The sequence below is a fragment of the Odocoileus virginianus genome, chromosome 17 (assembly GCF_023699985.2).
Source record: "Odocoileus virginianus isolate 20LAN1187 ecotype Illinois chromosome 17, Ovbor_1.2, whole genome shotgun sequence".
NCBI classification, from domain to species: domain Eukaryota; kingdom Metazoa; phylum Chordata; class Mammalia; order Artiodactyla; family Cervidae; genus Odocoileus; species Odocoileus virginianus.
The window spans coordinates 19709313-19726157 of record NC_069690.1 but is presented as its reverse complement, the minus strand read 5'-3'; the positions used below and the strand labels follow the sequence as shown (position 1 = coordinate 19726157).

Here is a 16845-nt window from a genome sequence, read left to right as displayed (position 1 = left end):
TTCACCCCCTTGTTACAGCTTTGAGAAGTTAATTCCCAGTTCTCATCCTCACCTGATCCTATCTATAAAATGAAAACCAAGAGACCTAGCTCACAGCGTTATGGTAAATAAAAGTGTGTATAATGTAAAATGTGTACTGTTAAGGGTTATTCAGATGTGATTCTCATCAGGTGCTTCCTGCAGGGCTACCCAGACAACACACACGCATGTGCTGTTTATTTCCTCCAACCACTGCCTCCCACCACCCACAGACACACTCACTCCACTTGAAACTGGAATGGAAGTGTCCTGGAATTGCCTGTATTGTGATGTTTCCTGAATTTTAAAAACTGAAGTCTGGTGCTGGGGTGTCACTTAGGCGACTTTCAGCTGCAAGTAATAGACGGTCTCCATCAGTTGGGAGTCTCAACAAGCAGCAGCATACTCAGATTCGGATTCTATGAGGAAGACTTTTTAAAGGGACTGTTTACAAAAGCGTTAAGACTGTAGTTGAATCAAGGAACTTGTATCAGCAGAGCTGTTTGGTAATAGCTTCTGGGCCCAGAGTCGGGGGAGCAGTTACTAGAACCTGGAAGAAGACTCCTGGAGAAAAGACCCCTTCAGAGAGGCAGCAGCCAGTCTCCTGCTGGGACTCCCCGTCAGCCAAACCCTGCGGAAGTCAGGAGACAAAGGGCCAGTCGAGAGGAGTCAGGTCAGTCTCCAGGGCAGAGAGTGAGGTGGAAAGTGGATCAGTTGAAGAGTGGATCAGCAGGAGCACACACTGGATACCCTGCCCGATGCCCAGCTTTAGGTAGTTTAGAAAGATTTACCATCTCTTGTAGCAGGAAGCACCAAAGTAGACTGTATAATGGCTTGGGGTAGCATCGAGGACGTCAGTCAGTGCTCTCTTCCTGCTGTCCTTTCCCTGGCTAATGGCTTGGTCCTTGAATTTGCCTTATGACTCCAGATAGGTGCCACATTGCTAGGTATCTCCCTAGAAGTTCCACAGCATCTGGCTGAAAGAATGGGCATTTCAACCAGAGGGGAAGACCTTTTGCAGAAGCTCCCCAACAGTCTGCCACCCACTCCACCCTCCACAGGACCATTGACCAGAACTGGGTCATACTCCTAAAACTAATCAATGACTAGGAAAATAGAATTTCCTGGCCTTGTTAAAACAAACGCACACGGAATTCCCTGGCAGTCCAGTGGTTACCGCTCCCTCGCTCTCACTGCTGTGGCCCGGGCTTAAGCCCTGGTTGGGGAACAGAGATCTCACAAGCCACGTGGCCAAAAGAATAAAATAAATTCACATTCACCCTCTGGTGTTAGGGAAGTACCACATTCCCTGAACCTGTGGGACTTGAACACTCAAACCAGCTTGGGCCTCTGCCAGTTAGGAAGAAGAGTGGGAGTGCCTCCTGGGTATGTAGCTGCTCGGGTCTGCAGGCTATGATGTATTGTCAGGAATACAGCACTTGTAAAGCTACCTGCCAAGCTGACTGCTGAGTGGGTTGGGCCTCAGAGAAGCTTGCTTACCCAGCCCCAGATAACTGCTTCAGGGTCTGTATGCTTAGAAGAGCAAAGAAGGAGGAGCCCCAGAGGCCTGTGACTATCTGAAGCCCTGCCAAGCTTTGTGGTTCGGTAACCAAGAGAGGAAAGTCCTTGGGAAAATCCCGAGGACTCACTGTATTTGCAAAGAAATTCCATTTCCTGTCCAGGCACTCAGACATCTTGTGTTTCACATCTTCTCCCAGGAAGCATGCTGTGGTTTTCCCACAGAACTAGCACCCTGATCCTGGCATTGTCAAGCCCCATTGGTTGTCCAGAGTGGCGCAGGGTGCTTAACTTGAGAGGGCAACCCTCTGTTGGAGGGTATTAGCTTGGCACTTTGACCTCTTGGCAGAAAAGAAGTTTAACAAAGTGACAGTAGGCCCCTGTAGTGATTTATGAGGTGGTTACAGTCTCTTAATCAGGATATGAGAATGTAGACCAAACAGTGAGAGACCCTGTGAAATTCAAGGGACTTTTTGCATCTTTTAGTCTGTCTTTAAGCCTGAGGAATGCTAATATTTCATATTCTCCTTTAGATCTGAAAGTGAGGATATTTATCACAAAGGTGCTGATACTGTTCATATCTAATTTTATGTTTTCTGTTGTTACAGCTAGGGGATAGGAGTGATGCAGGAGGAGGGGTGTGTGTGTGTGTGTGTGTTGAAACCCTCCATTAAGCTACCAGCAACCCTGTTTGTTATCTTGGACTCTGATCGTTGAGGTATCTGGCAGATTTATGTTCCATTCGACAGGTTCAGCTTTCATGTATCTGCAAGCTGGACCCTGTGTCTGAGATATTAGGTTCCAGCATCTAAGACGCGAGGAAGAAAAACTGGATGGTGGCCAGGGAGAGTCTGTGGCATGTCCTCATAGGTGTTTTGATTCTTTGAATGTCCCTGTCACCAGGACCAGAGGAGATAGAGCTGTCTTTGCTGGTGGAGACATTAGTCTAGTTAGCTGGCACACAATGGTCAGCCAGCAGGAGGGAAGCTGAGAAAGAGAGAACAGGGATTCCTGGCCAGCTGACAGCCAACGCAAGTCCAGTTTAAAGGATTTTCTTAATAGCATTTCAGTGAAACAATCTTAGAGCATTTAGGACCACGCACAGCTCAGACGATGCTCAGCTGATGCTTTCTTTCTCTCTTCCTTCTCCAATTCTCTGCAGACTGCCTAATGCCCTGAGAAGTGACCATACTCCTTTTTTAGCAGTATTTTCCTGTACATAATTTTCTCAGAGTTGGTACTTCACCAAACATGTAACAATAAGAGGCTTCCCAGGTGGCACAGTGGTGAAGAATCTGCCTGCCAATGCAGGAGACAGAAGAGATGCAGATTCGATCCCTGGGTCGGGAAGAAATAATTCCCTGGAGTAGGAAATGGCAATCCACTCCAGTATTCTTGCCTGGAGAATCCCATGGACAGGGGAGCCTGGTGGGCTACAGTCCATGGGGTCACAAAAGAGTTGGACACGACTGACCGACTAACAGTAAGAAAAAGTGGAGGCAAGAGAATGGGATAGCATATGCATCCTGTCGTTTAGATTTCCTTCTTGCTCATTTACTAAGTAAAAGGCCAAATTCCTACCCAGAATGACCCAGGCATTTCGCATGTGTCAGTATGTTTATGTGAGTCCACATTCAGGTCAGAGGCCACTCAGGGAGGAAAAGAACCTGAGACTTGGTTGCATCATACAGGCCACAAACAAGCTCTGAAGTTCTTTTTGACCTTATTTACTTGCTGCCTGGGGCTTCCCTGGTGGCTCAGATGGTAAGGAATCTGCCTGCAATGCGGGAGACCTGGGTTCGATCCCTCGGTCAGGAAGATCCCCTGGAGAAGGGACTGGCTACTACCCACTGCAGTATTCTTGCCTACTTGAGAATTCCATGGACAGAGGAGCCTGGCGGGCTACAGTCCATGGGGTCACAAAGAGTCGGACACAACTGAGCAACTGCCACTTACTCACTTTTTACTTACTGCCTACCTGGAGCATCAGCTGAGTATAAATGCTAACAGTTTAAAGTAACAAGTATGATCTAATGTCTTATATCTATCCCTACTGATGCAGTATTAGAATAAACTGGCTTGGGAAGAGGCTTCACTGGGAGGCAGTGTGGTGTTACTGAGTAAAATTAACAATGCACACGGGCACTATGACCTACCTTTTCCCCTCCTACATATAAACACCTTTGAGAAACCAAACTGCACCAGGCACAAGAATGTCCATAGCATTGTTGTCTGTAATCGTTTGTAGCCCAAAACTGCTGGTCTGCAGGGCAGAAAAATAAATTGTGGCTTTACTGTCTACACTATAAAATTACAGCTACATCGATGAATCTTAAAAACATGTTAAGCCCCCCAAAAAAGTTGTAGAAGAATACACAGTGTGATTTCATTTATGTAAAATTCAAAACGTGCAAACCAAGCTATGTATTGTCAGAACAAAATGTGATGACACAATAAGGAAAAAGGAGGGTGTGATCAGCACAAAATTCAGGTCACTGGTTACTGACCTCTCCACTGGGAGAAGGATGAGAAAGGGCCACTTGGAATAACAGCACGTCAAAGGCCGTGTCTTGACTGCCAGAGACCCGCCTGCCACTCTCCCTGCAGGTCCTACTGAAAAAATGAAAAAGGCAGAATCAGACTTATTTTTGGATCAGGATTTTTCTCTCTCCTTTACAGGAGGTGTCAGTATAATTCCAGAGCTCTGACCCAGTATTTTCTGATGATTATCTTCTGCAGGAAGGGAAGGAAATCCCTGCTGGGTAAAGCAGCTATGATGTCAGCCACTTCCTCTGAGGCTGGCTCTGTGTGTGCCTGTTAGCATAACATCCGTCTCTCATTGGTTAGTGACTTAGAAGCAGGTCTTTAGAAACATCCTTTGGAGGGTTCTCAGGACCAGGAAGATAACAGTTGCCTGGTGACATAAGCTGTTGTTTATTATCAGGGTGAGAACAGCTCCTCCCAGAGATAACCTTCCCACTGATCTGTCTGCATCACAGGAGTCATCCCACCATAGCAGCTGAGAGGACTTGGTAGCAGTTTGAACATCCTCATGATAGGTGAAGAACAGAAACTGGAGAACACAGTCATTATTTAGGTCAAGAAACAGGGTGTCTCTATTAAAAAGAAGAAACTTTAAAGCACAGGGGCATCCCTTGGTCATAAAGGCCCCACCTATCCAACCAGTTCGCTGGCCCCCGCCCACCACCACTCAACGCATTCGGGATGTGTGATATGTTGTCTCCTCCTAGGGGCGGCTGGAGTTCGTGCACCTTGGAAAGGGTGAAAAGCCTACCTCACAGCCAGCTAATTGATTATAGCTGTCTTCATAAATTGACCTGCTCCCTACCCGGAAAAGCACCCTTCTGCTGGGCAGGCCTGATGAGTCAGGGAGAGCCCCACCCAAGCAGCCAGCAGGCGGGGGAGCTGAGAGCAGGTGCAGAGCTGAGAACAAACAGGGGTTCACATTAGTGCAGGCGCATGACTCGGCAGAGATTCACAGGCGGCCGAGGCAGGTATGGCCCCGAGCCCTGAGTAAGCTGTCCAGGGCTGTTTCCCATTCCACCCTGAGGTGAAGTAACTCTTCATCTGCCTGTGAGTCGTGGAAACCGCACCCCCAAATGTCACATTTGGCAACCTGTTCCCTGAGCCAGCCACAGGGCCACCTTCCTCTTTTTGATTGGAGCCTTGGGAACTGTGCTTCCTTATTAGAGTGGGCTTTGAAATGAGATCTCATCAGACCTCCTCTCCACAAAATCAACCACAGGATGGACATGTGTGTAGTCTTTTTGGCTTACCTCCTTTTCCGGGGTCACTTTAGCTTGGTGATTTTTATCTATAGATCCTTATGAAAGGGGCCTGTATTTTATGCTTATCCTTTTCCTCTCTGTTACCGTCCTTCATCTCCAGATTTACTAGCCTCATCTTTGCCACCACAGTGAAATCTCCGGGTCTTAACCACTGCAACACTAGGGACCTCCCTCATCTTCACTTTCTAATTCAAGAAAGACTGTCAAAAAAAAAAAAAAAAAAAGAGACTGTCACCCTCCTCACACTTCCACATCAGTGATTAATCCTCTGTCAACTCTTTATCTCAGTTATGAGGACTTAATACTGGGCTCCATTAAAGTGTTTCTCTTTGTTTTATTTGGATGCGGTTTTGTTTTAGTTTTTCCCCCCAGTTATTAATACTAAACATGCTCATTTTTAATTCACAAATTATAGACATACTACAGAGTGTAGAATGTAAAGCCCTCCCCCAAAGTGAAAGCCCTGCTTTCCTCAAAATAAACACTGTTACCAGTTTAATGATGCTCCTCCAAATATTTTCCTACATTTATTCTGACATGGGAACTAACTGTTCCAAGCGTGTTCAACATGCTTTTCACTGAATAATACACCTTGGACATCATTCCATTGATATACTGACTGTTTCTAATAGCCTCATAGCATGTTAAGTGTATGGACTGTAATTTAAATTTTTTTGATGCCATAGTGTTAGAGTAAACATCCATATATATATATATATATATATATAGCTTTGTGCACTTATGTAGTAGTATTTCTCAAAAATTTTAAAGGGAGAGTTGCTGGTGAAAGGGTTAAATTTTGAGAGCTATTGCCAGATTTTATTCTTTGAAATTCTACAGTTCACACTCCTACCAACCCTGTATCATGAGAGTGTTAGTTTGGCCAAACCATCATCAACACTGACTGTTAACAACCATCTTAGCTCTTGTAAGTCCAGTCGTAAAAAGTCAGATCTCATATTCATTTGTTTTTTTTTGTTGTTTTGCTTTGTTTTTGTTGTTTGCTACTAGTGACATTGAGCCTCTTTTCAACTGTTGATTGCCTACTCCTACTGGGCATTAACAGAGCATCTTGCAGGATAAGATTTACGTTTCTGTGAGAGCGGTTTCCTGGGAGGGTATTGATTGCTTCCACAACTCAGAGTAAGGCATTTCCTATGTGTGTCCTCCACAGCAAACAGCGGCACAACAAACTCTGGAGATCGCATTCAGATAGTGACCTCTCGGACCACCACGAACCCATCTGCAAACCAGGACTGGAACTCAACAAAAAGGAGATCACCACCTCAGCAGACCAGATTGCTGAGGTGAAGACCATGGAGAGCCACGCGCCCATCCCTCCCGTCTTTGTGGAACACGTGGTCCCGAAGGATGAGAATCAGAAAGGCCTGTGCACCAAAGAAAGAATGATCTGCTTGGAGTTTACTTCTCGGGAATTTCATGCCGGACAGATTGAAGATGAATTAAACCTAAATGACATCAATGGATGCTCATCAGGGTGTTGTCTAAATGAACCGAAATTCCCTCTTGACAACTGCCATGCATCCAAAGCCTTAATCCAACCCGGACAGGACCCAGAAATGGCCCACAAATTCCCAGACTTAACCGTGGAAGATCTGGAGACGGATGCGCTGAAAGCAGACATGAACGTCCATCTGCTGCCCATGGAAGAGCTGACATCCCGCCTGAAAGATCTGCCCATGTCCCCGGATCCTGAGTCACCGAGCCCCCAGCCCAGCTGCCAGGCTGCAGGCTCAGATTTCAGTGGAGATCGCATTGACTTTTTCAGCGCACTGGAGAAGTTTGTAGAGCTTTCCCAAGAAACCCGGTCCCGATCTTTTTCTCATTCAAGGATGGAGGAAATGGGTGGAGGAAGGAGCGAGAGCTGTCGACTGTCAGTGGTGGAAGCAGCCCCTTCCGAAGCGACCACTGATGACCAGAGAAGCAGCTCATTGAGTAATACTCCCCACGCATCTGAGGAGTCTTCAGTAGATGAGGAGCAGTCAAAGGTAAAGACTCTCTCTATGGTTCTGTCCCTACTGATGTTCTCTGTGAAGACAAATATTTGGAATTCTGCTCTGTTCACTCTATTTTTGATGTTGATAAAGAATGAAGAAGGCGATATGGGAGAGACAGTCTGGCTAGGACTTTCTGGGAAAACTTAGGGTTTAAATATAGTCATATTTTTTAAATCAGTGGCATTTCGAGGAATTTCTCTTTCTAGGCTTTTGGTGTCATTGGAAGCATTTCTGAAAGGAGATGAGGGAAGAAGGGATTAGCCAAAATGCATGTCCTCCCAGAACAAGGAGAGGTCCCTCCTGGGCCTCTGCAGTTCAGATCAAATCTCAACCAGCAGGGAGGTGCCAGGGACTCGCCTGCTGCCTGAGTGAGACCCGTCTCTCTGAGAGGATGGATTTGTTTGGGGAAATTCTTTCTGCCTCAGAAAATTCAAAGACTGGACATATGTTAATAGTGGTTGGAGTAGCAGCTAATTCCCATGATGAGTTCTTGGTATTGAAAATGTGTCTGAATTGTTCCTCATCTTGCCACCCTATGGTATTCGAGAATGGAGAGATGGTTTGAGGAAATAATTTAAGAGCAGACAGAACCCCAAGATTCTTCTCAGGGGCTCATGAATTCTCATGAGTTCCTGTGAGCCATCTCAGAGCAGGGGAACAGTTACTATGTGTCAACAGTTCTAAGACTCACATTAATTATTATATTCATTTTGACTTTTGAAATTGGGTGGTATCTTAAAAACAACGGTATCTTAGATTGACAATGGGAAGTAAATGGTGATCAATTTGCTTTAACATAAACGAAGTCCTTTAATGATTTCAGTGGAGCCGACTGAACTCTTGACATCTCCTGATGTCTGCCTACTTACATTTACCACCTCGTGTACTCCTCATCCGTCTTCTCTCTTCTTAACCAACCCAGGGCAGTTGTTGCCTCTGCTTCTGTCTTCTCTTCTCCCCCAAAGTTATACCTCTGTTTTATTTCTACCGGGAGACCAGAATGCCCAAGCTCGCCTTTGGACTAATGGATGCAGCGGCTCTGACAGAAATAGCTTTTCTGCAAAGTTGCTGGTCATATGAGCACTCTGTCCATAGCCTTGCACCACACTGGGCCCACTGCGGCTTCTCTCCCAGCCTTGGCAAGTTGGCCTCTGCCTGATGTCCCAGCACATTTCTCCCAAAGGCATAACTGACCTTGCTAGTCTGTACTAGCTGACTCTTTTGAAGGAGAAAGACCAGAACAATTCCTAGGGAAATATTGAACTTTGAAATTACAAAAATGCTACCAAAGTAGATTGAGGCTGAGAATGATGTTGCTTTAAGAGATGTCCAAGGGCCATCTCTGAATTCTCAGATTCTTAAGTGTTTTACAGTAGGGCTTGATTTCGCATTGGCCAGTATTCTTTGGCTTTGTTCTAAACCCATCTGGGGACTTGTAACTGGTGGAACAGTAAAATGTCAGAGTCATAGTTTCTCAGGCCTGTGTTTGCATCAGCCACGGAAGGAGCCCCATGAAACATAGGAATTGTGCTCACGTGCTGGGATGCGGCCACTGGGAGAAGCAGGGGGAGGAGTGGATGAGAGCTGGCGAAACAGAGGACAGAAGAGACCAGTGAGACTCCAAGTGAGACATCCATCTCCCCCGGACTCTGGGCATATTTAAGGCGGCCACTGAGCCCTTCAGTGGAACTCTTCCCCTGGAACCAGGTTAGGCCAGAAGTCGATAGGCTAGAGAGGAAAAGTTTCGTTTACCCCAGGATGGCCTGAATCTAGAAGGCTCAGGGTCTTCAGAAAATAAGGATTATAGGAGCCTCCAGGGCTACTTACTGTTTACTCTTGGAGCAAGCTATTGGAACAGAATCCTATTAGAGCAAAAAGAACAAAAGTTTAATAGACAGTGACATGTATGACTAATTTTGTATCTCTGCCTTTGATGAATCTGTTCTTTTCTTGTACCATGAAATAGAGTGTAACCCCAGGCAGAGGACAGTTCCAGGCACCCTGTGATTTGTGTCCTCAGAGCCAGAAGGTTCTCCTGGATCAGAACCTAGTGAGCAAACAGTCTGGCTCTTTCAGTCAGACTCCAGTTTACTCCAGTAACCTTCTCACTGTTTCCTCTTCTTAGGCAATCTCAGAACAGGTCAGCCCAGACATCTTCATGCAGCCGCACTCAGAAAATGCGATGTCAGTCAAAGAAATCGTCACTGAGATTGAATCCATCAGTCAAGGAGTCGGACAGATTCAGGTGAAAGGAGACGTGCCGTCCAACCCATGCCACACACCAAAGAAGCACATCACCCACGAGCTGCCCCTGGAGAGGGCCCAGGCCGCCACGAGCAGGCCTGGAAACCTGGAGCAGAGTGAAGGTTCCTGCTCAGCCCAGTCTGAACCAGCCAAAGACTCAGGGAAGGGGCACCCCGAGGGGTGCCCAGGGGCACACTCCACTGCAGAGGTGGAAGAAGAAGAACCAGCGGAGGGGGAACAAGAGCTCTGGGGCCCCGGGATGCCCCCGGGTGCCAAGTGGTACCCCGGGTCCGTGAGGCGAGCCACCTTGGAGTTCGAGGAGCGCCTGCGGCAAGAACAGGAGCACCTCGGTGCTGCGCCCGCGGGGGCCTCTCTGTCCTCTCGCAAGAACTCCAGGAACGATTCCTTGGTGGCAGAGCCGGCAGCGAAAGGGAAGAGTGACGAAGCCGCCCCAGAACTGTCACATGTCCCCAGAGAGCCAGAGACTAGCAGGGCCCAAGGGCGATGCGGTGGGTCTGAGGCTGGCTCTTTACCGCGTCCTGAGCAGCTTGCCGTCGTCCCGGCCCCTGAGCTGCGGGAGTCTCACCCGGCGCCAGCACCTCAGGATGGCCCGCGGCACGAAGGCGTCCTGCGGGAGCCGAGGGCTGTGGTCTCAGGCCCGGGGCCCGAGACACCAGCAGCCCCTGCTCCCTTTCCCAAGAAGATAGAAATCATTGAATACACCTACACAGCGCCATCACCTGATCCCAGGCCAGGGCGGGAAAGAGCCAGCAGTGAGAAGAGTGGGGCGCAGGGACTGAGGACTGTGAAGGTGGAAGAGGCCCTCACTGTCCTCTGTGCTCTGGATGAAAATCTGAACCGGACGCTAAGCCCTGACCAGGCTCCTCTGCGCCCCAGAGTGCTACCTCCACCTCATTCTTCCTCTCCCCAGCTTGAGCACAGCAGGCCAGTCGACCTGCCCCCCACCCTGAGCAGCCCAGCCGCGCCTGATGTCAGTCCCACGACCCAGCCATGTGGCGCCAGCCCCGATCACCTGTGCCCCCAGACAGTGGTTCACCTGGAAGGCTTCACGGGACAGAGCAGCACCACAGACAGCGCCCCCTCCACGGAGCAGGAAGGCTGGGAAGAAAGTCAGGAGGGCCCCCTCTCCAGGGGCGGTGAAGTGCCATACCAGGGCTCCCAGTTCAGTAGCGAAGACCCACATTTAATCAGCCAACTGGGTGATAATACCGGGGAGCAACCGGCAAAACTGGACCCAACACCTGTAGCCCATCAACTCCCACACAGCTCCAGTACAGACAGTATAGAGAGCCTCAGTCAGAGCCCCAGGGTGGGGAAGGGACGTGCTAAAGAAATCGAGTCCCGAGCGACTTCCCAGGTAGGGCCCCCCAAGCCACCCCAAATGAGGCGTTCAGCTTCCCTCGCCAAGTTAGGTTACTTGGACCTCTGTAAAGACTGTTCACCAGAGAGGGAGCCTGTCTCCTCTGAGTCCCCTCATCTCAAACTGCTTCAGCCCTTCCTCAGAACGGACTCGGGCGTGGAGGCCCAGGAGCCCCCAGAAAACCCAGACACTGCCCAGAACCGAGAGCCCACCAAGTATTTCATAGAGCAACTCAGAACCACAGGGCGTGTCGCACAGAGCAGGCCAGTGGAGAGGCCCCTGGCGCAGTACGCCAGGGCGTTTGGTTACAGTCAGCAGTGTCTGCGCCCCAGCGCAGGGCCTGAAGTGACTGGTTTGGAAGGAGGCCTGCCTTCAGTGCCGGCCCGGGGACTGCAGGACGCCGGCCCAGCCCCAGGGCTGGCTGTGGCGCCCCGACAGCAGCACGGCAGAACTCACCCCCTTAGGAGACTGGGGAAAGCGAACGATAAAAAACGGACAACCAACCCCTTCTATAACACCATGTGATTCTGAGCCTGTACATTTGACTTTCTGAAAGAAATGTTTGTAAAAGGGGCAGGTGTAATACGTAAGGAACCATGCACTTTATTGGTTAATTTTATAATATTTTGGTCATTTTACTGTTCCTGGCGCATGCAGGGTTTGTTCCCCACCCCTACCCCGTGTGTGTGTGTGTGAGAGAAAGAGTTTGATTTGGACGGCAAGACCATTTTGTCAAAAAAATTTTTTTTTTTGGAAAATTCAAACCTCAAAAAAATACTCATTTTCAAAGAACACCTTTATCCAAGGCAACGTGCTGTTTTTCAATCAGCTGCCACCTGCTCCTCATTTTGCCCTCGGAGGAAAGGCCTGCTGGCTTGATTGAGGAAGGAAGCAGATGGGGAGGGTGGGGATGAAGCTGGAAATTGGAAGCGCTGCCTTAGGCCTGTGTGATGAGGGTTTGGTCTCCAGACCTGATGCATTGGATTCAGATTTGCTGAAGGGGGCAGCCTGATGTCAGCGTGTTCTCAGCCCAGCCCATTGGGAGTTCCTGAGGTGGGCAGACTCTGCTTTGCTTTCAAAGAGGGTCTTCCAGAATTCATCTCTTCTGGTCTCCAGAGTGTATCATTACAAAAAGGCATGATAACGGCTGGCTTTGTAAACCTATCAAGCAAATACTCTTTTTTTCACCCCAAGCAAATAATTTTATTAAATTTAAAATGACCTCCAAATGAAATCCATGAGGTCCTCTGTAGAGGGAAGCCGAATAGGAGGAGGTGAAATTGGGGGTGGAGAGGTGGTCACGCCCAGTATCTTCCGGTGGATGGTCTCCACTAAGGTGGTCATCCTACCCTTTCTTCCCCACCCCCTCTTCCCCCCTACCCCCCAGAAAAGTGCTCTGCAGCGTCCTCCCAATGAGAAAACATGAAAACACGATAGGGACAAGTTTGAAAAACAGCAACTGAAAGTGTGTTTGTGTTCTGAAATGAGTACAGATGCAGGGTTTTAACCCTTTTGTTACTTGAATACTTCTGTGGGCCTTTTGAGTTTTATGGCCATATTTTTTCCAATTTATTTCCCTCCCTCATGCTGTTTCTCCCAACGCTGCCTAATTTTTTTTAATTTCATAAGATATTTGAATTGTTACATGACCTATGTATAACCTCCATCGAATGCAAACTTTTTAATATTATCACTGTTAACACTTGACATAAGTTTTCTTTTTTTCTTTTCCTGGAAGATTTGTCATTTCTCTAGTTTATATACAGTATTTATGTACATAATGGCGTCACTTTCTTACATTGTTTTGTTGTTAATGTTATAGGGTCTTTTTGATTTATCTATTTTAAGAAGGAGTAAAGCTGCAACTGGAAGACCTACAGATACCACAGAAATAAAACTCATGGGTGTTGGTAGGAATCTGCAGAGTATATATGGACAGTGGTGTAATTTAAATGGAGACTTCTAATCACCAGCTCCTGCCAAATTATGCATTAGTAACTTCCTCCTCAGAGAAACCCCCAAAGGCTCCCAATTAGATTGCAGCGTGACTGAAGGCTGATGCCTCTTTGAGACTGAAATCCCAGAACATTGTCTGCCAGTGGCTGAATCAGAGCCAGAGAGCATATGTGGTTGTTACTGCTGCCCAGGTCAGAAGCCCCTAATGGATTGGGCTGAAGGGTCACAGGGAGGCCTCGGCAAGGTCAGGCGCCCCTAGTGACCACATTTAGGATGCTGTTGCTTTGCTGCTATTGTGGAGGTCCTTAATGCAGGAGCACCTGCTGTAAATACCGTTTCAGCTTCTTACAGAACACATGTTTAGCCCGGAAGGAACGCCCTCTGCAGCTCCTCAGAACCAAAGAGGTCTGAAGATTGGCTTCCTGTGTGCTTTGGTCGATGGCCACATCGCTGAGAGACAGACCAAGCACAGAGCTGAGGTTTAGGTTTGGGATTCATCACAGCACTGAGAGAAGACGACAGATTCACAGGCTGTGAGTGTGATGTCAGAGGCCAGAGCTTGGTGAGGACAGGGTGACCCAAAGGAGACAGCAGAGGTGGACTGAGGCCACTCCTAGGTGCTCAAGACGAGCTGTGAGTCCAGTTGCCATGAGGGGGCCATGGTTGGGTCTGATGTCCCTGCCAGGAGGCCAATTAGACAGAAACCTCCTGTTCTAAGTGTTTTTCAGAAACCTCCTGTTCTAAGTGTTTTTTAAGGTGTGGTAATAATAGGTACCTGTGCTGTTCCTAAATAGTTTCTTCAATGTTCAGATGTATCATCCACACAGTTTTGTGACTCCTGGATATTTCATGTGTTGTAAAGTGTTCTGTTAGGCGGCATGTTCCAGTGTGAGGAGACTTGCAAGACAGGGTTATGAATTTCCAGGGCTCACCCATTGGCACTGCCCAGTCTGGTTGAGGCAGTTCCATCACCAAGATGATGGGGAAGGGACAGGAAACTGTGCAGGGTTGGGAAGGAGGCTTGGCAGGGAGGTAAAGAGAGTAATGTCCACTCAGTGAATCCCCTGAGATGGTGACATCCCTCATACTAAGAAGTACACACCTGGGGGTTGACAGTATTGCACTGTTCTCGCCGTGGTATTTAATGCTCACGCTCACTGCATTAAACTAGCATCAGAGATGCAGGGGGTGGGGGGGAACCCTCAAACGCTGTGAAGAAAAAAAGGGTCTTGCTTTGCCTTTTTTTTTTTAATACTTATTATATATTTTTAATCATTTAATTTACCTGCCTAGAGAAACATTCTCTCCATGAGGTCTGTAATTCAAGCATGCCACGGGGTTTTGCCAGCCCTCAGACTCCCACAACTGAGTGTTCTTGTGCTATTTACGTAGCTGAGTTCTGTCCAGGGGAAGTCCATGATAGCCTATCAACAGCTTTCCAAACTGTATTCTCTTCAAACAGTCTGATAATCTCGGGTGACCTGTTTCCCTTTTCTGTTCATGGAGAACCCAAGCCCAGAGCAGCAGGTCTGGCCGATTGATGGACGAGTAGAAGTTCTGACCTCTTGCCAGGGCCTCTTGTTCTCTTTACTTTGAAAACTACCACAGCCTGACTCAGAATTTATTCTGGAGAGCTGTGTGATTGTGTGTGTGTGTGTGTGTGTGTGTGTGTGTGTGTAAAAAGTCACACTGTGGTGCATGGGGTGAAAGCCCCAGGGCACACAGATTTTGAGCTGTAATCTGGATGGCTCTCTGGTCAGCAGGAAGGAGAAGCCCCCCCCCCCCCCTTTTTTTATTTTAGAAACAACTTAGGCATGGTGTGTGCTCTAGCAGACATAGGACTGTACTGTAGTCATCCTCATCTCACCTCATTTGGATGGCCTTTCAGATCCTGAATGTTTGGGATCATTCCTAACATTTCAGGCTCTTTATCTAGCATTCTCCTGATTCTGTACCTGTATCCCAGCTGGCATTTCCTCTTTCTTGTTTTGGGAACTACCAAGAGCCCCAGGGACAGTCTGAGGATGACCACCCAGGCTCCGGGGTTCCCCCTCTTGCTAAAAGGCCCCAGACAGATGCTCTCAGATAGACCTGAAGTTGCTGAGAGTAGCAGCTCACAAGAATCTTCATTTGTTCCAGCTGAGGATTTCAGTTCTGAAGTGATCTAGCCATGTTTGGTAAAGATTTTCTTTCTTTTTTTTTTTTTTTGTTGGTGGGCGTTCTCTCTCAAAGAAAGCATTATGCAAAAAGGGTCATTTTCAAGGGCATTTTCAATTTTTAAAATAAAGCCATTCTTTGGCTTTTTTGAGCAACTGTCTGTGGATACTTTGTTTACATTGTGAGTATTAAAACGAGCATCATCTTGATGGCTGCTCAGTCTCCTCCTCCAGGCACCCCGCTCTAGCCATCCTCACACAGAGCAAGGCCCTTGTGGTCAGCCCTCATGGGGAAGTGGGGACAACCTGGAGCTGATTTCCATCTGTGCACTCCCATCCAACACGCTGTATGGAAACAGTCGTCTTTCCTCAGTGATGGTGTGGTCTTATAGTGATGGTTGTAATGGTGAATGGCTAGTGTTGTTTTTCAACTTTGTTTTGCTTTTTGATGGTAGATGAGATGAAATCTTAGCTCTTTCAGCACCAATCCAACTTAAGAGCATCTTGGATTCGTTTTCCCTTCCAAACTAAAAGATCAAGGCATGTATTAGGCATAAATGTATTTGCTGCCTCAACTCATCCAGGGGCCATATTAGAATGAAAACTTGCCTGCCACCAGAGCAGGCAGCTGCACACTCCCCATCCTTCTCCAGGGCTTGGGGTCCCTGGATGCCATGGAGGGCTATTACAAGACGCTTTTGTACTTTTCCAGCCTGGAAGCAGAGGGTGACTGGGCCTGGCTCTTGCTGTGAAAAGAGAACCAGCCTCATTTTCTCAGTGCCCCAGAGATCTGGGACAGAATTTCTAAACTGGAATCATCCCTCATCAGCTTGAAGATGCCCCAAGAGGTATGTGACTAGTGCCACCATCTGTGTCCCCACATCAGCACTAGCGGTGGCCTCCTGTACCCGGGGCTTAACTCAAGCTGATGACTCAGTCTGGAAGCTGGGTAACTAACTGGCCCTGAAATGTTTCCCCATCAGTAAGTCCACAGGGAATTGTTTGGTTTTTATGTTCTATTGGAATTTGGTTTGCTTGGCATAGCTTAAGGTGCCTTTTCTTTTTTCCTTTCTACTTTATTTTGTAGGACTTGTTGTAAAGGTAGAAAACAAGTCCCCAAAGCCCCTCCCACTGACTGTTAACCTTTGCCCAGGCAACCCCAAACTTTTATGCTCACGTTTTATTAAATAAAGCAGGTGCTCCCTGGAATCTCTGGGACCTTTTTGAGGCATTTGAAGCAGAATATAAAGAGTGGTCTCATCTCCTTCCTTAATCTTCCTGCTGGTTGGGATGTTCCACTTGTATCATAGATTTTTTATTATTGATGTGCTCCGCTGTTTTTAAATGTGAACTTGTGCGCAAATGTGCAGATTCAATGTTCTTGTTACAGATTGAATAAATTTTTATTTTGAAGATGAAGCGTGTACTCAATCAAGTGCAACAAAAGAGGAGGGTAGTGAGAAGGTGGGGGGATTGGAAGAGAACACTGATGGTAAACATGAATCAATTCTCACTGACTGCCCTCCCTCCCTGTGAGATAGCTGAGCACTGGGGGGAAATATAACTTTCTACCTCTCACAAAACAGGGACTAGATGGGAAACGGGGTCACCAAAGGTTATTCCAGATAGCACGGCTCCAATTAAGTGACCAGGCTGGGAACTTGCCTGGTCAAAGAGGCTCTTGTCAAAGCCACCACCTGAATATTAGAATGAATAAGCAAAGGAACCAAAATTCCTCCACCATC

The 16845-nt window shown here is 47.6% G+C and overlaps 1 protein-coding gene across 4 annotated transcripts in view; it reads left to right on the top strand.

Moving 5' to 3' along the window:
- The window catches only part of SSH2 (slingshot protein phosphatase 2), a 228689-nt gene extending 212170 nt beyond the window's left edge, over positions 1 to 16519 (top strand). For all 4 annotated transcript variants that reach the window (XM_020911788.2, XM_020911787.2, XM_020911790.2 and 1 more), the window contains 2 exons: positions 6520 to 7354; positions 9489 to 16519. In XM_020911788.2, coding sequence (XP_020767447.2) covers positions 6520 to 7354; positions 9489 to 11513 — 2860 coding nt within the window. In that variant the 3' untranslated portion in view covers positions 11514 to 16519. The remainder of the gene's footprint in view (positions 1 to 6519; positions 7355 to 9488) is intronic.
- Positions 16520 to 16845: the final 326 nt, after the last annotated feature.